Source organism: Sarcophilus harrisii, chromosome 3 (assembly GCF_902635505.1).
Source record: "Sarcophilus harrisii chromosome 3, mSarHar1.11, whole genome shotgun sequence".
Lineage (NCBI taxonomy): Eukaryota > Metazoa > Chordata > Mammalia > Dasyuromorphia > Dasyuridae > Sarcophilus > Sarcophilus harrisii.
In genome coordinates this window covers 158,512,702-158,535,513 of record NC_045428.1, presented here as the reverse complement: position 1 = coordinate 158,535,513, position 22,812 = coordinate 158,512,702, and the positions used below count along the sequence as shown (strand labels likewise).

General features: G+C 33.3%; 1 protein-coding gene across 2 annotated transcripts in view; it reads left to right on the top strand.

The window, feature by feature from the left end:
- Positions 1–918: 918 nt before the first annotated feature.
- FAM155A (family with sequence similarity 155 member A) overlaps positions 919–22,812 on the top strand; it is a 704,785-nt gene continuing 682,891 nt past the window's right edge. For both annotated transcript variants that reach the window (XM_003765743.3, XM_031958698.1), the window contains exon 1: positions 919–2,197. In XM_003765743.3, coding sequence (XP_003765791.2) covers positions 1,235–2,197 — 963 coding nt within the window. In that variant the 5' untranslated portion in view covers positions 919–1,234. The remainder of the gene's footprint in view (positions 2,198–22,812) is intronic.

The following is a 22,812-nucleotide window of genomic DNA, read 5'->3' as shown; positions in this document are numbered from 1 at the left end:
TGGGCAGGAGCTGATGCCAATGCGCCAGGATAGAGAGATCTCGGCGCTGGAGGAGATGACGCAAAAGATTGAGCTCCCCCCAAAAAAGTGTTTCTTCAGGACGAAGATGGCGGCAACTTAGCCCAGGGACCAAAGATGACTGTGGCCATCAGCAGGCAAAATCCAGGCAATTCCGCCCAGTGTGCCGGGGGAAAACACGCCGGGCGGCAGCTACCGCAGCAACTAAGTGTTGTCAGCAGCGGCGGCAGCAGCAGCAGTAACAGAAGCAGCAGCGTCAGGAACTGGAGTAAGAGCAGGATTAGGGGCAGCGGCGGCGGCGGCGGCGGCGGCGGCGGCGGCGGCGGCGGCGGCGGCGGCGGCGGCGGCAGCAGCAGCAGCAGAGGCGGCGGCGGCGGCGGCGGCAGAAGCAGCAGCAGTAGCAGGCGCCACCAGGAAGACCTGCAGCAGCAGCTCACCAGTTAGAGCGCCGGGTGGGGGGTGGGGGGGGAGGGAGAGAGGTTCAGTCGACTTCTGCCAAGGCTCTGGACTAAGGGAGAGAGAAAGAAGAGGAGGAGGAGGAAAAGGAGGAGGAGGAAAAGAAGGAAAAGGAAAAGAAAAAGAAGGAAGAGAAGGAGGAGGAGGAAGAAGAAAAGGAAGAGAGGAGGAGGAGGAGGGGAGAAGCTCTCTTTGCCTTCAATCGGCTGCAGGAAAGCGGCATGCAGCTGTCAGGGGATAGCGGGATTTTCTCAAGAGAGCGATGGGGAACCGCGGTCTGACAATGCCCGGGTGAGAGGAGAAACGAGCTAACCAACCCCACACCTCCACCACCACCACCACCACACTATCTCCTCCTCCACCTTCACCACCACCAACTACTACCACTACCACCACCACCACTACCACCACCACCACCACCACCATCCCTCTTTCCTTCCTCCACTTCTTTCTCTCTCTCTCTCTCTCTCTCTCTCTCTCTCTCTCTCTCTCTCCTCTGCTCTCTCTGCATCATTGTTTCCCACTGTACAGTGCATGGAGTCTGACTGATGATTAGCTTTAATGCAAGTCAGATCTACCTACAGAACCTGACATTTCTGTAGGAAAAAGAAAAAGAAGAAAAAAAGGGAGAGAGAGAGAGAGAGAGAGAGACGGGAGGAGGGGATAAGAAAATTAAACCCTTTAAGTCAATGCATATTGTGGTGACTCTGGCACAGGAGCCCTCACGGTGGAGTCAGCCAGGGCTGTGCGTTCCCAAAATATGACCAGGGGTGCTTGGATGTGTCGGCAGTATGATGACGGCTTAAAAATCTGGTTTGCAGCACCCCGAGAGAACGAGAAACCGTTCACCGATTCAGAGAGGGCTCAGAAATGGCGACTGTCTCTGGCATCTCTCTTGTTTTTCACAGTCCTGCTCTCTGATCACTTGTGGTTCTGCGCCGAGGCGAAACTGACCAGAACCCGAGACAAGGAGCATCATCATCAGCAACAGCATCAACAGCAACAGCAGCGGCAGCAGGAGCAGCAACAGCAGCGGCAGCAGCAGCAGCAACAGCAGCAGCAGCAGCAGCGGCAGCAGGAGCCCTCCTGGCCAGCGCTATATACTAGCATGGGGGAGTCCTCGCCTACCGTACAGGCACACAGACTCCTCTCCTCCTCCTCATCACCCACCCTCCCCCCCTCTCCCAGCAGCAGCGGGAGCAGCAGCGGCGGCGGCAACGGCGGCGGTAGCAGCAGTAGCGGCCACAGCAGCAGAGGACAAAATAATCAGAACAAGGCTATTTTTCTAGGAAACTCTACCAAACCTCTGTGGCGCCTGGAGACGTGTTACCCTGAGGCCGCTTCCTCAGGCCAGTGTTTCATAGTTGAGGATGCGGACTCCGTGTGCCAGAGAAATTGGAGTCAGGTAGTAGAAGAGGAACCCCAGCAGCAGGTGACAGGGAAGCATAAAACTCCTCACTTGAAGGATTTCTATCTTCCCTTTTGTAATTCCTATACATTTTGGGAGTTGTTCTCTGGGTTGTCCAATCCGGACTCTTTGAACTGTAGTCTGGACGTGGTGCTCCAGGGGGACAGGAAGAGGACGAGCTGCAGGCAGTGCGTTGAGGCTTACCAACGCTACGACCACCATGCTCAGGAGAAATACGATGAGTTTGAGCTTGTGCTCAAGAAATATTTACAATCGGATGAGTACTCGGTGAAATCATGTCCTAAGGATTGTAAGGTAGGATCGATGGTTTTTTCTTCTACTCTTTTATGTGCTATTACTTTAGAATTTTTGTATTTATTTCCTTTCTGGTTTATATTACTTCTGATTATGGTAATTCGAAAGGCTGCCAAACATAGGGGGACTGGTAGTCTAATGCAACAGGATTCTTTTAAAGAACTCAGAAATCTTCGTTTTCTAGAATAATAGAATTCTACATTCATACAATTTGTTTAAACTCTCTTGCCTTCTCTGATAGTTTCAGTGAGGAAGCAATGGCAGGGACTAGATGCCACTGAGCAAAACTAGTTACCAGAAAAAAGTAAAGTGGTGTGTGTGTGAGTGAATTCAGGCATGAGTTTCCACAAGAACTGTCTTGCTGTGGTATTCTAAAGTTGGTCTTCTTTGAGATGAGTGGTGGTTGTTGATATTAGGTTAAGATGAAAAGACAAATTCAGTTCAGTGCTTACTGATGTATTTCTGGTTGTATGAAATGCTGGACTTGTCTGCTAGTGGCTAATTAGCCTTCTTAACTCCCCAAGTTTCTCTGAGAATTCTTTGATAATAGTAGTTTTGCTGTATCAGGATGCTCTCCAGAATTCTTATAAGAAAACTGCTTTATATTATAAATTAGTATTTACTGATACCCATTTAAAGATCCCCTCCCGACCGTTGAATAGAAGTCTGGAAACATTTGTTGGTTGTCAGGCCTCATCAATCTTCAGTTTAAGTGCAAGCAGTAGAGCTTATCAAAGTGAAAAAACAATCTTGTATGTGTGTCCTTATCTGGGAAGAGTATCGCTATCCGAGGTGCTGAAGCTGAAACTAGCTCAAGGACTCCAGTGGATATAAACAGATACTGCAGTGACCTTTGGTAGGGATATAATGATGACCGAATCTCAATAAGCTTCATTGTCATGTACTGAAATTAACCCTTCTTACCTGGAAAGATTAACGATATAAGGATTTTTAAAAATCCTATTTTTATTAGAAAACAGAAAGTATCCCACTTTAATTTAAATTTTAGATAGGTACTCTTCTTTTTTTTTTTTTTTCTTCTTTGACTGTGGCTGACCCACCACAGAACCTGGGAAAGTATAGACAGAGGCAGTATCATATCAAATTCTGTATTCATTCTTTTAAAACATACCCGGATTGAGAGTTTCTTTTCTAGATATAATTGCAAGACCACATTTTATTTGGTATGAATTGTCTACTGTCTTAGTAACTAGACTAAACCAAAACAAATCTTGTTCTGGCTATGTTCAGCATCCTGGGCTGAACTTCTCTTAAAGTGGGAGGCCTGTGGTGATCAAAATAAACTAGAGGTAGGGCTTCCCCAGAAGTTACTTTTTTAAGGTCAGTAGAAGGACCTGTGTTTCTCAGACTTAGAGAATTATAGTGAAACCTTGGGGATGGGATGGGGGAAGGAAGACACTATTACTCGATGATTTCTTCTACAATATCCTATTTTCTAGGGCAAAGAATGGACAAAGGAGGAGTGTCCAAAATAAGGTCTCGGAGTTTTGAAAATATTTTTAAGCATTTCAAACATGAATGATGCTTTCAGGAGAGTTTTAACCATGACTCTCTCCTTACATGGACCACTCTTTGTAGGTTGAATTAATGCATATTTCAGTATGTTCTCTGATTATTACAACTGGATCTCTTTAAACACATTTAACACATAAGTTGTATTAATTCACGGACTGAGAAAGCTCTTTGGATGAAAGCACATTTTTTGTGTTAAATAAATTCTCCACTTCACTTTTTACATGTCTGTACAGTTATAGGGCAAGTTCTTAGATGCTTTTCCTTCTTCAAATGCCTTATCACCACTACAGCAGATGAAATGTTTTACACATGTGACTTTATGGGAAAGGGGTTATTATAAATAAAAAAAGTCATCCTGTGATGGTATGCTTTATTTCAGAACTTTTTAAAAAATGATTGACTTATGGTATAACAGGGGGTCAGGGAACTCAGAACCTGAAAAAATATACATAGGAAAGTTGCAACTACATCAATTCACCTGCATATTTGTAAATCTCCTTCAAACTGAACATGGAACAGGAAATAGGAAGTTTCTTTTCATCATCATCATCATCACTACATATACATGTAAACATGCACAGCATACTACATAACAAATCACTTTGGCCATGACTTGATACTTCTACAGGATAATCTTAATGATAAGATATTTTTATTGTAGCTAAATTTAGTGAATACCAATTATTGATGAAAAAGGAAATTGGGATGTTTTCAAAATAAATACATTGATGTTAAAATTGTCCTAACTATTTTGCTATAGTAGACCAATAGTTTCTATGAGGTACTTAAAATAGACCCATATATGATATACATATATATATATATATATACAATCATTAATATATATGTACAGAAATATGTATCACATATGCCTTACAAAATAAACCTTAACTGTAAAAATTCTTTAAAAGTTTAAGATGTTTTTCTAAATATTCCATTAAATCTTGCCTACAATTGTGTGGAAATTATTATTAAATTTAACATACAGGCCATGTATTATTATATGTAAGCATAATAGATTATATGAATACTTCCCTTTCTTTTTACATAACTAAGCAGCCATGTTATATTAAACTTAAATATATCATACTTCTGTAAGTCATATCATATAAATTCATTTAAAAATCAATATTCATTATTTTATTCATTTTTACCAAAACCAATGCCATTTTTACCAACTACCAACAATGCAAGCTCCAAACAATAGCATATTCAATTTTTAAAAGAGACTAAAACCTAGATTTGAAGAAAAATAAATTTCACATGATAATTATTTATTCTATTTTTCCTGAAGTTGTGATATGTTATCACTATGTAATTTTTATGACTCTGAACTATATGTTTTGTTTTAATAGCACCCAAAATTGGAAATCACAGATGACCAGGATTCCTTATTAGAAGAAATACAAAAATACATTCTTTTTACTATAGTAAACATGTATCTAAAAGATGCTTTGCTATCAAAATAAATTGTTTACATGTGAAAGTTTTTGATATTTGAAGAAAGTAGTTGCCTTCATAAAACAAATAAAAGAACATTTTTACATGGAGCAATATATTGATAAATATGGAACTGACAGAAACAGTTATCTATGTTATTGTTGTTACTGTTTTCATTATGCTGTATGTAAGAATTCAATTGAGGAACAAAACATAACTTATTATCCTATGAAATTCTGTACCATTAAAAAATCATACTAGATAGGAGAATTCATTAGAGGGGAGAATACCTCAAACTAGTGATACATGCAGAATTTACAGGTACATATTACTGTAATATATTTTAAATTTTGTTTTACAATACTATATTTTTCTTTAACGTTATAGCCTAAAACCTTTTTAACATGCCTGCAATTATACACCAGGTATAAAAATGAGTATTTTTTTTTAGGAATTATTGAGGTTAAAATTAAAATGAAGTTTTTATAGCCAGTTATTCCCTCTTCATTTACATGGTAGTCAATGAGCTTGAGTTATGTATTACATTTGAACCAGAGAATGGTATAGTGTTGCATCTGGGTAAGTTCTTGCAATGCCATATCTTTACCAGTGGTCAGTATTTGTAGGATTTATAGGATTTTCTTTTGGCATTTCAAGCAAAAGCAGATTGTGATGCCTCTTTAGATTTCTCAGAAACTGTCTCAGATTATAGTTTTGATTTATTAAATGAATATCATGTATATGAGTCATGGCATGTCAGATGTCATCATATTTCAGTAGTATGATTTACCTTGATTATTTCAGTAAACTGGAAAAAATACTGTCCAGGGCTGGATTTATAATACAGAAATCTCATTTTGCATCAAGGTTTTGCCTTGCATTTTAAGAATGTGGGGTTGTATGATTAAGGTCTCTGAATCTAAAATTCTATGTTCTACATGAAAATAGTATGCATATAAACTTTCAGCTTGTTAACAAATATTTTGACCTCTGATAAGGTCACAGTAGTATATATCATTCATTCCTCTTGATATACTGGCTGTTTTTAAAATTTGTGTTAGAGTTTCAATCAATCTTTGAATTAATGTAGTTCTTTTAAAATTTAATTAACCCTTTGGGTTTTTTTGGAACTTTTTTTGCAGAATAAATCAGCTTAATTTTAAAATACTCTATTTGTATTTATTAATGCTATCAAATTAACTATTTTGGTCCAGTTTCTTTTCTTCATTATTCTATGGATTTAAAGTTATAATTGTGTTCATGATTAACAAAATCTTTATTGGTTGGTTTTTAAAAATATAGTGTGTGGTTTTTTATATAGGGGGAAATCAAGGTTTTACTTTTAAGCTAGAAATCTTTTAAGAATAAAGAGAAAGTATGAATAGTTAAATGCTTGAAAGTTGGTCATAATAGTATTTTTCTATTCATAAGAAAGAACATATTTAAATTGTTTTATTTTATTGCATCTCTTTTTGTTTTCCTTTGAAAACTACTTTTATTAATTTATGATACAGTTCACATATTCAAGGTGATTTGAAGAACTGAAGTAATTTAATAACTCTTACTCATTTTCTTTTTCTTTACCTACTCATTTTTGTGTGTTGCTTGCCATGATTAAATAGCTAGGTGACTGCCTCAATTTTCTACTTCATTTTATCTCTTTAAACACAATACATACACATTTTATGTATCTGTTTTTATTTACACTAGATGCATATGTTTATATAAAATGATTATCTGATTTATATCTTAATTTAAAAATATTATAATATTACAATTGATCCATGGTCTCATCAATGTTAGATCCTTCTACAGTCACATGGATGATAACCAATTCATTCTATGTATTCATTAAAATGGATTAAGTAGATGGACTTTGTAAAGATATTTCTCTAAATCTTTGTACACCAGATGTTGATCATAGCCAGAATGGAAGATCCTTCTGTTTCCCCTCTTTCAATGGAGTAGATTAGTCCTATGTTTATATTTATATTTTTATTTTATGTTTATATTTATATTTATATTTAACAAGTGAGAAGCATAAGCAAACAATAAAAGTGGTAGAGATACGAAGTCATTTAGAAGTTGGAAGTAGAACTGTAGAAGAAAGTGAAAACAATGATTGGAAGCGGGTAGGAGAAGCCATGCTAAATAATATGTGAACTTTGAGAAAAAGCATGACTGTGTATCACAATTATGTACATACATTATTGTCTAGTAGCAGAACTTTGGATAATGATATGAAAGAATACATAGAAATTGGGAGCTAGATGAATTGTAGGTGATAACATAGCAAGGGAATAGGGCAAGTAAAGTTTTTATTTTGCAGAATTGTGTTATTCAGATGATACATATCTAATATATTGACATAATAAAAATGGATTCATAGCCAGTAAGCACTGATCAACATGGGTAATGGACAGGAAAGAAGTTTCATTTTAGTTACATGGCCAAATAAAAGGATATATTCATCTTGATTATTAAGTAGTGCTAAAACAGACCCCAAGCAGTATACTTCCAATTGCCTTTCCTTCCTTGCTTGCATCTATTGAAAACAGTTCAATGCATTTTAACTTTTTGAATATTTTTAAGTTTGAAGAGAAATCCTCATCTGTTTCTGTGAATGAATGACTACATGCTCTACAATATGATTATATTTCACATTCCTCAGTTCCAATCACTCACAAAATCATTGGAAAAACAGCATTAGTTAGTCATTAATATTTTCCACTGATGGTTATTCTGTAGAGATTGGTAAAATATCAACCCACTCTATAAAATCTAAGGTCAATTGACTAATATTGATAAATTTCTGTGGATGTGAACTGTTAAGTGATCACAGATTGATAACCAATTTTACTTGGGAATTAATTTCTAAATGGCCTACCATTTTGTGATATATATACAAGTGAATTTTACTTAACTATTATTTGTTATTTATTCTACCAGTCATAAATCTTTTTCAGAATTAGAAATTTTAGTTTTCTTTACCAGAAAGCAAATTAAATAATAGTGCCAATAACAAAGTATTTTTCTGGAGTTTTTTTCAGTTTTAATTTATTCTATTACTTAGTCTTATAGTTTCAAAATGCAGAGACCACTACACATAATGTTTACAATATACTCATGTTAAGAAAGAGTCCTTTGAAAAAGGAAGAAAATGTCTGGTTAAGATGATTTAACTGTAACGTTAGCTAATTCTTTTGGAGAGAAATTCCTTTGGATTCATGAATTTATGATGAAAGTGCCCTTAAACTTTTGTCTGTAGTAAAAAAAAATCCTGCAAAGGATACTATTAAATCTTCAAATATCACTATGTGAAACCTATAAGACATGACAGATGGCAGTACCATAGTTTCAGATGTGGGTGTGAAGGCTGTGATATACACCGAACTGAAAAGAGTCAAGAATATATGGCATATTATATATTACTAAAAATGATGCAGTGAATTTGTAGTTTGGAATTTGTAGTTTTATGGTTTCAAATGACAGTTCTGCTACTTATCATGTGTGTCATTGCCAAATTATTTCACCTTTGTGGACCTCAGTTTTCTCATCCATGAAATGAAGGAACTTAACTAAATGATTGTTAAGATTGCTTTCATTTCTAAATCCTAGGACACTTAATGTGGACTAGAGGAAGTAACCAATTCTCCATACCCCAAAGGTTTCCTCCATCTTATATTGGACAGATATAAGATTTAAAGAAAGAAGAGGGGATTTCTTTCATTTCATACATTAGTGAAACTATCATGTACTGTTTTATCTTTATGGAAGTCAGAGGACCAATCCTAAACACAATTGTTAAGTGTTAATAGAATTAGATTTCAGGGACCTTTTGCTTTGTTTTCTGTGCTCCCACTCCTCCTTTGTAGTTTCTGTTTCCTTAAACTCTCAATGTTCCTATTCTTTCTCCAAGCTCCTTTATTTGCTCTTCTTCCACTCTCACAACTCACCTGTTATTTCCTTGAACAACCTTCCTTTCTCAGAACCTTATCCTAGGAATTATAACATAAAGAGAAGGATGAAGGGTTATAGCATATGTGGATATGACTTCTGATAAGGATACATAGGATTTAGAAGCTATGTTCTAAGAGATTAGATTATTTATAATAATGAATGGCTTAAAGATAGTGTACAATAATGTAGGCATCTGAAGATAGTGAATTGGTAGAGAAAGAGTTTATTTATATGTGTAAAACATTGGGTGGGGTAGAAGAAGTTTTTAGGATTCTAGGTTGGTGTTAGAGGAGTTCTCTTATAGGTCACAATTAAAAAAAAAACAGGAGTAACAATCTATGGAAACAATGATTTTAAGTAGGGATTGTCTGCTTCACTTTTTTTCAATGATCTTGTATAATTTGAGCTAAAACTGTGTACATACTTGGCCATTTTTATAGTCATGATTTTTATGTCTAAGTATGGATATTGGTTATTCTAATTTTAGTGTGAGGATGTATTTTTTCTTTTTTTTAAAGCACATAATTATATTGTAGCACTCTTTCTGGGCACTCTCTTTTAGACTCCATTCAGATAGATAGTTTAGGAACCCAGAAACAGTTAATTAGATTCTAAGGATAACCTTAAGAAGTTTGGGCTTCTAATATTATCATTTATGTATGCCTTTCTATGTAGCTCCTGGCCAAATATCAATTTACCAGTTGATACAAATAACTTTCATCAAGAAATATTAAACAAAGAGGTATATTAAGAACAGAAATTCCAAAACATCTTCCAGTTTAAAGAATGGAATATGAATAGTCTCCTTTTTGTATTCTCTCAGTTTCTAGAAAGAATGAGCTCTACTGGTGGAGGTGTATTCTCCCCCTCCTGTCCACACAAACTCTCTCTCACACACACAAGATCCCTGGGAAAACTGGATTTAATGTGGAATACAAAAGACTGATAAAGAACTGAGGCATTCATATTAACAAAACACATATAGCCAAAAAGATTCTAATTCTGATAGACCTTTTTTCTCGGTACCCACCAACTTCACTTCTGAGTGTGATGTATGTGATAGATAAGACACTCACTTCCTTAGTGTGGTTAACTCCCTGAAGAACCTATTACCTGATTGGTTCACTGTTGGTCTGTATTAACTAATTTACTCATCAGGGATAATTCTTCACTGTATTCAATTAATTCTGCTTCTGGCTCTGGTGGTTGTTGCTATTGGCTCCAGTTGTTGAGGGTACCTCAGATAACTCTGTGGACTTTTGAAAGTCCACAAAATCATTCTGTCTTCACATACTTATTCAATATCAGAAAATCAAAACACAGAGAGAGAGGCGGGGGGGAGGGAGAGAAGGACAGAGAGAGGGGGAGAAAGGGAAAGAGAGAGAAAGGGAGGGGCGAAGAAGAGAGATAGGGAGAGACAGAAGGTGGGGGAGAGAGGGGGGAGACAGGGAGGGAGAGGAGAAAGAGAGGGAGACAGGGAGAGAGAGAGGGAGAAAGAGAAGGAGAAAGAGAGGGAAAGAGGGAGAGAGGAAAAGAGGGAGAAAGAGAGAGAGAGGGAGAGACGGAGAGGGAGAGAGAGAGGGGGGGAGAGGGAGAGGGAGAGAGAGAGAGAGAGAGAGAGAGAGAGAGAGAGAGAGAGAGAGAGAGAAATAGGTAAACAGAGAGCTTGAGGATAAAAAGTGGAAATAAGACAATCAGTCACCAGCACTGTCCTCCTCTAACCCAGAGATTTGGAGCAGTTCTTCCTTACTCAAAAGTAGCCAGAGAAGAGAGAATTCAAGGAAGGAGGTGAGGGGGGCAATCCAATCTTTTTGGTTATAATTAAATGTATTTAAAAATAGGCTGATCTTTACTGGACTTCATTTTTAACTTTTCATACATTTGTTTCATCTTCTTTATTCCAGTAGAAAGGAATTAAACTTAGGTTTCCAGCAGACTAATAGCCCTAAATCAAAGTCCCTTTAAGTTGTTATATTCCCAACTATGACAATAGTTTGCTTATAGAATTGCAGAGAGTAATATCAATATTTGGTAGATTAAGGATACTAAAAAAATTAAGAAATCCATTATGCTACCTCTCAAATGAATGTGAAATAGTAAATTGTTTTCTTAATATGAAATTATAAACAACAGCATATATAAATATGTTGTTGTAAGTTATCTTCATTACAGGAGGATTTTCTTGGGGGAATTGATATATTCATAGAAATCATCTTTTATTGAAAAAAGTTTTTCTTTGTCATAAAGAAATCTAAAAACACATTCTAATTCAAGATTTTCTATCATCCTTTTATTTCTGTATTTTATAGTGTGTACAAATATTCAAAATAACTTTTTGTAAGTCTAAGTGTGAAATCCCCTCGTAAAATTTCTTACTTATTTTAATAATAAGCAACATTCATTTACCATGCACTTAAAAATAGACTGTATTTTCAATAGTAATAGCCTTTGATTTTGATGCATTTTGTAATATAAAAATGTGTATAACATTTTTAGGTCTCTACAATGAAATGGAAATCTAATAAAAGTTAAGGCTAAGATTAACTTTGATAAGTTGATAGATAAGTGGTTTCAGGGATGTGGGTATTTTTTCCCCTAATGATCATCAAATTCCTCCTTTACTTTTCATCCTGTGTAATTCTTACTCATCCTTTCTCATAATCTTTGATTGAGGATTTACCTAGTCCTACAAATGTCTCATTCTCACATCAATAGACCTCTAAGCTCATCAGCAAGAACACATGATTTAAAGCATCCATGCTCTCTAATGCTGTAATTCCTGCCTATGCTTTTCCATAAAACATTTAAGGAACACTTCTCCAATATCAAAAGCCTTCTTCCAGCCTTTCAGTATTTCACAGGTAGCAACTAAACACTCTGGCTTTCCATCTGTTATCTTTCACTTTCAATAAATGAAGACCATTTCCTGTTTTCATTATCCATATTTTTGATGGTATCTTTTACACCATGTTTCCATCACAAGCAACCATTGATAATAAACCACAGCCTACTTAAATTCTTCTTGCTTCTTTCCATTGTATTACAGGTCACCTGCAATTTTGATTATGCAGAGTCCATAGTGTTCCATGAATTGTAGTCTTAGAGCATCACTGTGAGAATGAATAATGATGTTTAAAAAGACAGGCTTTGACAGCAGGGAGTAGCTTCTGATCATTGAAAGTATTATGAAATTTCCCAAACGCAAGTCTGCTTATCCTTTTATGAATATTCAAACATAGGTACAAGTCACTGTCCATCTTTTGTGTTTGCCCTAGATGTATGTACTGATGTATGAGTTGCATGAGTCTGACTCAGTGGTTTAATCTTGAATTTCTTCTAACTGCATGTAATACATAGTCCTATCTGCAATATTATCCTCCCCTACTGGTTTTATATTATAATTGATCTCCCCATTTTCTAGATAAGGGATGTGAACCCTGGCAATATAATTAATTAATTACTCAACAGAATTTCATTCAGCAGTACAATTGAGTGTTTGTCATATGGGAATTGTCATGTTTTGAGATATAGTTGGGTGGAGGGCAAGTAAGGAGTAAATCTAGCTCCAATGCTTGTCACATAAGGTCATACTCTCCCTTGCCCTTTAAAAAACAATCCTTTGTGTGATTTCTGAGAATAAATAGGAGAGGTTATTGGTTCTTCTTATAAACACTAACTGAGTTATAGCTAAAGAAAAAAAAAAGTTTGATTTCATCCTCCTAGTGTCTGTAATTGGTTCACAATCAGAGCCACACTTGAAGATCAACTGACAGGGATAATAAGCTTGGATATCATATAGGCATTTAAAAGGAACCATAAGATATACTTAGGAATTATAAGTGTTATGAAAGAGTTGTTAAAGTCTATCTGAGAAGGAACTGATGCTTATAAAAGGGACAATTTGAGACTGAAATCTGTTTAAAGCAATATTTCCATAACACACTATAAATACTAGAATAGTTGCTATGGGCCATTAGGCAAGGAGAGAAGCAGCAAGGTAGGAATGGTTTGTATGACAATGGCTTCAAGCCAGAACTAAAGTGAAATATTTAAAAAATAGTATCAGGGAAGATTTATTGAGTTTTAAATCTATTTGTAATTCTATAATTCAGACAGTTATTGAGATATAGTGACAAATGATATTACCATCAAAAACAAGAATACCTGGATTCAAGTTTTAGGTCTGATAAACTGGCTAAATTACATACCTAGGTGAGTCCTTTGATTTCTTATACTCTTGAAAACTACAAAACTATAAATTGCATTGAAGACACCAACTTTGATTGGTAAAAGTAGTTTCATTTGATTGTCCTCTTACCAATGAAATTATAGGACTACTATTCATCTCTATAAATAAAATATAATTGAATGTAGATTGGGGAACTCAGTAAATTTTGTATTTATGACAGTCTTACCTATATTTTTCCAAGAATATAAATTTAAGAAGATTATTTGAAGATATGAATTACTTAATATAACTTCAATCAATTCATTTTACATGTTTTATATATTCTTTTCACATATAATATGTATATATTTAGTTATCCTAAAAGTAATACTCTTAGGGGGGAAATCCTTATAAAATATCATCAAGCAAAATAAATCCTCACATTGTCTATATTTGAAAACATATACTTTATTCTGCATTGAATCTGTGACCTTTCTGACAGGAGATAGATAGCATAATTCATTATTGATCCCCTATAATAATGGCTGGTCATCATACTGTTTAGATTTTTCAAGTCCTTTAAAATTATTTTTCTTTTGCAACCTTGTTTTTTATTGCACATGGCAATATCATGATTGTATTAAGTCCAAAAACATTTTAGGAATACTTAAATGAAATCCATGATTACTCAAAAGGGTTTGGCCTATCCATATAGGAAAAAGTAAGTGAATGAAGAATGCCCATCTGTCATTTTAGGGAAATGTGATTAGATGAACAACTAATAGAGGTGGTGTATCAGCATAAATGGTACAAATATATTAATGTGGACAGATAGCACTGTTAAACAATAAATGGTGCCCCAAAATGAAAAGGAATAACATTTCTCAAGAAGTGAACTTTGGTTCATCTACCAAGCCATGTAGAAGTTTATGGTGGACATGAATATAACATGGATAAATGTATTATCACAATGAAAACTTCCCCAGGAGAAATATTATAAAATATGTTAGAGAGATGTATGACTAGAAAAGGAGGTGGGCTGGGCAAGTAAAACTGAGGGAAAACTGATAGGACAACTAGAGCAAATATGCTCTAGTGTTCAATATATAAAATCAATAGATCTATAAAAAAGATTCCAGAATATTGGCTGCTTTACCTGTGGTAGATTTATGTAATACTCTGACAAGGAGTGAGGAAGCATGTATAAACTGTAATCTGCTCTGTGACCATTACAGAATAGGTTTTCAATAAATGCATGTTGATTAATTGATTGACCACCATTGGAAAACATGATCACAATGATTAGTTACAGAATCATTGAAGTACAATTAACGAATGAACACAGAGTATGAAACTAACGATTCAATTTCATGGCAACTGAACTGTAAGTATTGTACTTGGCTAGATATTTGATAGTAAGTGAATAAAATAAGAATGAAAATTTCCATTTATTTTTATAAAGACTGCCAAAAACTAATTGTTTACTTCCAAGAAATTTTAGAGTGACAATAATACTATAACTGAAACTGAAAAAAGTAGAAAATTAATTTATATTTCAAAATCACAATCCCCAATTTCCATTTCATGAAAAAAATTTGGTAAAGAAGGTATAATAATAATAATAATAATATCTTACCTTTATATAATGCTTTTTATGTGCCAGGCACTGTGCTAAGTACCTTACAAATATCATCTCATTTGCTTCTTGCAATCATCTGGGTGGTTGGTGTTATAATTATCCCCATTTACAGATGAGTTAAATTAGGCAAACAGGTTATGTGACTTACAGATAGTAAGTTTCTGAAGCCAGATTTGAATTAAAATTTTCCTGACTCCATGTCCAACACTATATCATCTGATCTACTTATTAAAAAAATATTTTAAAGATCCTATGCCTCACTTCTTAGGGATCAAATAAGAAAATTATTATATTGTTATGGAGATCGACCTATTTTATCAGTCTTCTGATTTGCCCAAGGGGACATAATAGCAAGCCAGACTCTAGAAGTAGTTCTTATAAGGACATTTCACCCATGCAATGTCCAGTTGCAAACTGTAACTGAAAAGAGTTAACATAAATGTATTGGGGTAAGAGGTCACTTTTGCTTTTCTTTACTGACGCATTTGTGTCCCCTGGTTTAACTGCCTTTATGAAAACAGAATAAAGTTGAATATTGAAGAAAATACCAAAATAAGCAATTTGATACTATACTGTTACCTAAAACAATCTCTAGAAATTGTTCTAGTGAAAAGGAGTTAGTAATAGTTAGCAGTGTATGATTGACAATAATATTCCACTTCAGGAAATGATGCACTGCTCTTTGATGTTGAAATTGAGTTAGAAAGATATTATATTTTTCATTGTTTTCACTTTAAGATGATAAATGCCAAAGTTAAATCTATAAATTTGCATTTATTTCATAATTTAATTGTCACCAATATAACATCAGTATGATAAAAGGATATAAGCAAAAATCAACCATTCACCTTCATTTGCATGACAAAATGAAAGAAGATACATTGTGAGAGATGTTACCTTTGACAGACAGGACTTTGATAAGATTTTTGTTATCATACAAATATATTAATATAGTATAATTCCCTAACATTTAAAAAATATATTGATTCAATTTAAGAGACAGAAATGAAGCTGTAATCTTTAATACAACAGGGGAAAAACACAAAGTGTTGTTTTAAAGGGCCCATTTCCTATCCTTGACTGATTATAATAATTTACTGCTGTCAGACTAATGCTATTTCAATCCTTTGCTATAACCTGGGTTGGCTTGGTCTCATTTTCTTATTCTATTGATTTTTCTTCTGGCTTACCATGCAAAATATGATGCCCCTAATTTGCTAAGCTATCAAAGGAAAATTCCTAAAGGGTTAGTCAACAATATTCACCTGGCTCTTCCAAATAATTGTTTGGGGCTATTCTGTAGTGCTAGCAATGCTAGAACAAACAGGTGAAGATATAGGGTTCAAAGAACTGTCAGCATTTCAGAGAATGAATGTATTTTTTCAGTCAAACAGATCACAGTGAATTACTTGGAAATGAAATGCTAATTGCCATCCAGATGCGTAAAAAGAGGCTGTACAAAGAACATTTTAATAGCTTAAATTGGTACCATTGACACTGAAAATATACTTTATCATAAAGTTATGTGTGTTGAAATGATCACTGGCATTTATAAAGTACTTCAAAATATTCAAATTTGAATACACACACATATATATGTACATATATATATTATATGTATCTACGTAGTGGAGCTTCAAAATATTATAGTTGCTATTATAGACATTATCATCTCCATTTTAGTTTTGAGGAATCTAAGATTGAAGTACATTAAGTGATTTGTCTATGGCCAAATACCAAGTGTTAGAAGTGTGATTTAAACTTATATTTTCTTGACTTCAGGTTTTTATTTTATTTAAAAAACAAAAGATTATCATATTTGATTTGACTTTTAAACTGTGGGGAACAAAGTGAGGAGGCTTTCTGCTTACTTTTCAAAAATTGTTATTTTTTTTAAATGCAAGACTCTTTTTTTTTTGGAAAGTTCCCTCAAATAAATATATTTTAATCTTCTTTTGCATCCAAAAGGAGATGTGATGAAGAAAAAGTTACCTAGATATGTACTATTATTTTTATTACTGTGGAATATACTTCTTGTGGAATCTCTTAGTAGTGAGACTGGTCAACCAACCTAAAATTTCCAGTGTGATTAGGTGGCCTGAGGGACTGAGAAATTAAACAACTTGCTTATGATCACACAAATGTCAGAGACTGACCTTGAACCTAGATTTTTCTGACTCCAGTGATATCCCTTTATCTACTATGTTATGCTCCCTTTTACATGTTAATTAATTAGAAAATTAGTAATATTTTCTTCATAATGTTAATTAGAAAATAAGTAATGTTTATCTTCATAATAGACTCCTTAAAATTATTTGCATCCATTGTGCTCCATAATATTTAACAAATATTTAGGGATATATTTACATATCTAACTTTTATTAGTGAGTTGCTAGAGGAGGAATTCTAACTTTAGTTTTTAATATATATAACCAAAAGTGATAGAAACTCATTATGCTTGATTATTGCATAGATCAAATACATTCAAGAACATGAAATCATTTCATTCAAGTTTTTTTCAAAGTACCTTTAGTGCAAAAATAAACTTCAAAGAATTTAAAAGACTTTAAAAGAAATCATTATTTAGCAGCATAAATTTATCATTATCATTATGATAAAATATAGCTGATTTTCTTAGAATGTATTTTGTTGTTGTAAATCAATGAGTCCATAAAACCTGTGTGTGTTTTTTTTTTTAGTTGCCCATCTGAAGGCAGTGACTTTTTGTAACATCTCTTAATAGGATTGGACCATTTGGACCAATACGATAATTACATATGCCTACTTAGTCATCCTTAGTAATTTCATTTGTCTGGAATATTGTCCATTATATCAAATTGGATTAAAGGTTTCAGTAGTGGGATTTAAATCATCTTTAAACTCAGAATCCAACCACCTATGTGACTGCAGTCCTAGACATCCCTCATGTTAATTCTACCCTTGGCCATAAAGTAGTATCTCTCACCAGGTATAAGATGTTAAAATATATCTTCACCCTCCCCTTCATAACTATATAATACCTTGTCAATTGGTCAGCAAGCATTTATTAAGTGCTTACTTTGTATCAGATTTAGTACTGGTATTGGAAAGAAGAATTAAAACAATCCCTGTATTTAAGTGTATTGTTTAATAGGTAAGTTGAATATGCATGTATATAGTTAAATAATGAGATATATTATGTATGTATATACACACAACTCTAGCAGAACATAATCTAAGTAAATCGTGGGGAGACTCGGAATGATTTCTTACATTTTAAAGTGAGATGAGTTTATTCTTGAATAAATCCAGGGTTGATGTCATCATCATCATCATCAATAGCATTACAATAAAATACAATAGTATTACAGTGATAATAATAGTTAGAATTTACATAGTGCTTTAACGATTATAAACTACTTTATAAATATTGCCTCATGGTATCCTTACAACAGTTCTGGGAGAGAGGTACTGTTACTAAATTATTGAATTATTATTATTGTTGTTATTAATCTATTTTAACTGTGTTAAACTCTTCATCATCATATTTGGGGATTTCTTAGCAAAGATACTAGAGTTGTTTGCCATTTCCTTCTCCAGCTCCTTTTATAGAGCAAAAAACTAAATCGGCAGGCTTAAATGAATTGTCCAAGATTACCTAACTACTAAGTATCTGAAATCAGATTTCCTGACCCTAAATCCAGCAATTTAGTTCAACATGTATGAGGGAATTCAAGGTGGAGCAGAGGGGAAAAAAGTATTCTATTTAAACTTTTTAAAATAATAGCTTTTTATTTTCCAAAATACATGCAAAAATAGTTTTCAACATTTACCCTTGTAAAACCTTGTGTCCCAAATTTTTTCTCCCTCTCTCCCCATCTCCCCTCTCCCCAAAACCTCAAGTAATCCAATATAGATTAAGCACATTCAATTCTTCTAAACATATTTTCACATTTATTATGCTCCGCAAGAAAAATCAAATGAAAAGGGGGAAAAGTGAGAAAGCAAAAACAAGCGAGCAAGTAAGAAAGCAGCAACAACAACAAATACTGTGTTGTGATCCACTTTCCATCCTCATAGATTTCTCTCTGGATGCAGACAGCTCTATTCACCACAAGTCTTTTGGAAATGGTCTGAATCATCACATTGAAAAGAGCCAAGTCCATCACAGTTGATCACACAATCTTGTTGTGGCTGGGTACAATGATTTCTAGTACTTCACTTCACTTCACTTAGCATCAGTTCATGTAAGTCTCTCCAGGTCTTTCTGAAATCATTCTACTGATCATTTCTTATAGAACAATAATATTCCATAACATTCATGTACCATAACTTATTCAACCATTGTCAAGTCAACCCACTTAGTTCCTTGTCAAAAGGACTGTTACAAACATGTTTTCATATCTTGATCCTTTCCCTTTTTTATGATTTCTTTGGAATATAGATCTAGTAAAGCTACTGCTGGATTAAAGGGTATGTACAGTTTGATAACCCTTTAGGCATAGTTGGAAATTTCTCTCCAGACTGGTTGTAGCAGTTCACAACTCCATCAACAATGCATTAGTGTTTCAATTTCCCATATCTTCTTCAACATTTATCATTTCCCTTTTAGCTTGTATCAGTCAATTTGATAGTTTAAGATGATACCGCAAAGTTGTTTTATCAATAATCTAATCAATAGTGATTTGGATCATTTTTATATGACTAGAAATAGTCTCTTCTTCATCTGAAAACTGATGATACATCTTTTGATCACTTATCAAGTGGGGAATGACTTGGACTCATAAATTTAATTCAGTTCTCTAAATATTTGAGGAATGAACATTTTATCAAAAACACTGGCTATAAAATTTGTTTCCCAGCTTTTTGTTTTCCTTCTAATCTTAGTTACATTGGTTAAACATCCATTTTATATTTCATAATGTTCTCTATGTCTTTTTTTTTAAATCACAAATCATTCACTTTGTTAGATTTAGCAGATACCTTTTTTGCTGTCCTAATTTGCTTATGATTTATAGAGGACCCAGTTTGATCTTACTTTTTTTATACAGTATGAGATGTTGAACTATGCAGTTTCTGCTATATTATTTACCAGTTTTCCCATCAGTTTTTGTTTAATAGTGAGTTCTTATCTCAGAAGTTATAGTCTTAGAATTTATCAATCAGGAGATTGCTATAACCATTTACTACTGCATTTTTTGTACTAAATGTACTTTATCAATCTACCACTCTATTTCTTAAATAGTAGCAAATATTTTTTATGGTTGTTGCTTTATAATATAGTTTTATAACAGGTATGCCTATGCCACCTACCTTTTCATTTTTGTCACTAATTCCTTTAATATTCTTGACTTCTTGTTCTAGTTGAATATTGCTGTTATTTTTTCAAGTTTTATAAAATAATTTTTGATAGTTTGGTTGGGATTACACTGAATAATTAAATTGATTTAGGTAGAGTTGTCTAATTTATTATATTTGCTTGACCTACCTATGGAAAATTGACATTTTCCCCAATTGTTTAGATGTGACTTTATTTGTGTGAAAAGTGTTTTGTAATTGTTTTCATATAGCTTCTGGGTTTCACTTGGCAAATAGACTCCCAAATATTTTGCATTTTCTAGTTATTTTAAATGGAATTTCTCTCTTATTTCTTGATACTGGGCTGTATTTGTAATATATAAAAATGCTGATAATTTATATAGGTTTATTTTATATCCTGCAATTTTGTTAATGCTTTTAATTATTTCAAATAGTTGTTTTCATTGGTTCTCCAGGATTCTCTAGTTATACCATCATATCATCTGCAAAGAGATTTTTTTTTATTTCCTCATTACTAATTTCTTCAATTTATTTTTCTTCTCTTATTGTTAAAGTTAACATTTCTGGTACAATACTGAATGATAGTGTTGACAGTGGGCATCCTTGTCTCACCCCTGATCTATTTGGGAAATCTTCTAAGTTAACTCCATTACAGATAATGCTTGCTAATGGATTTAGATAGATACCATTTATTATCTTAAAGAAAATTTCATTTATTTGTCTGTAGGAATTGGTATTGTATTTTATCAAATATTTTTATTCATTTATTGAGATAATCTTATGATTTGTTAATTTTGTATTGATATAGTCAATTATGTTAGTAATTTTCTTAATACTGAACCAGTCTTGTATTCCTGGCATAAATCGCACTGGTCATAGTGCATTATCCTGGCAATAAATTGCTTTGTTTATATTTTATTTTTTGTTAATATTTTATTTAATTTTTTTATCAATGTTTGAAGCTGTTCTTTTTTGCAGTAGGAATTAGAAATTGAGTGGACTTCCATCAATTGGGGAATGGCTGAATAAGTTGTGGTATATGAATGTAATGGAATATTATTGTTCTATAAAAATTGATAAGCAGGCTAATTTCAGAAAAAATCTGAAAAGACTTAACATGAACTGATGCTAAGTGAAGTGAACAGAACCATGAGAATATTGTACAGAGTAACACCAGGATTAAGTCATCATAAATTATGATTAACTTAGCTCTTCTTGGTGATACAGGTATTTTCATTTTTAAAAAGTGTTTTCTCTTTTTCATGGCTTTATCCCCTTTTTGTTCTGATTTTCCTTATACATCATGACAAATATGGAAATATGTTTAAAAAAGTTGTACATGTATAACCTATATCAGATTGCTTTTTAATATTGGGAAGAGGAAAAGAGGAGAGTGGGAGGGAAAAAATACAAAAATATTATAAAAATCAGTGTTGAAAACTGTCTTTACATGTATTTACAAAAATAAAATATTGAGAAAAAATTGCATCAATATTCATTATGGAAATTTTTTTTGGTAATTTTCTTTTTCTGGTTTTGATTTTTCATGTTTTAAGAGTCAGCATCATATGCATATCATAAAAGAAATTTCACAGGGACTACATCTCTTTTTCCAGATAGCTTATATGGGATTGGAATCAATTATTATTTAAAGTTTTAGTAGAATAACTTGAAAATTCATCTGGCCTTGGAAATATTTTTAGGAACTTCATTGATGACTTGTTAAAATTATTTTTCTAAAATTATGTAATTTAAGTATTTTATTTCCTCCTCTGTTAATCTGGGCAATTTATGTTTCTGTAAATATTCATTGATTTCACTTTGATTGACTGATTTATTGGCATAGAGTTGCACAAACTAGTTCCAAATTATTCTTTTTATTTTTTCTTCATTTTTTATCCTGGTAATTTGGTTCTTTTTTGTTTTAATCACATTAATCCAAATGTTTATCTTTTTTTATAAACCAGCTTTTAGTTTTATTTATTACTTTAATAGTTTTTTTTTAATTTTACTAATCTCCCCTTTGATTTTTCAGAAGTTCTAATTTGATGTTTAATTGTTTGATTTTTTTTAAATTACATCTTCAATTCATTGAGTGCTCTTTCTCCATTTTATTTATGTAATAATTTAGAGATATACAATTTCTTCTAAGAGCTGCTTTGGCTGCAACCCATAAATGTTGGTATGTAATCTGTCATTTCCTTTGATTAAATTATTGATTGTTTTTATGATTTCTATAATTGACTTACTCATTTTTTAGGTTACATCAGTTTTGAATTAAATTTCTGCCTATCTTTTCATTGTTCTTTATTACATGTAATTTTTATTGGAAAATGATCTCAAATTTATGCATTTAATATTTTTGCTATTTTGCATTTGATTGTGAGGTTTTTATGCCACATTATAGGGTCAGAAAAAGGTGGTAAAAAGTATATGCCTTTCAATTTTCTCCAGAGGTCCACGTATTTAAATTTTCTATAATTCTATTCACTTCCTTAACTTCTTTCTTTTTTATTTTGTCATTAGAATTATCTAGTTCTGAAAGGGAGACATTGAGGTTTTGAGGTTCACTAT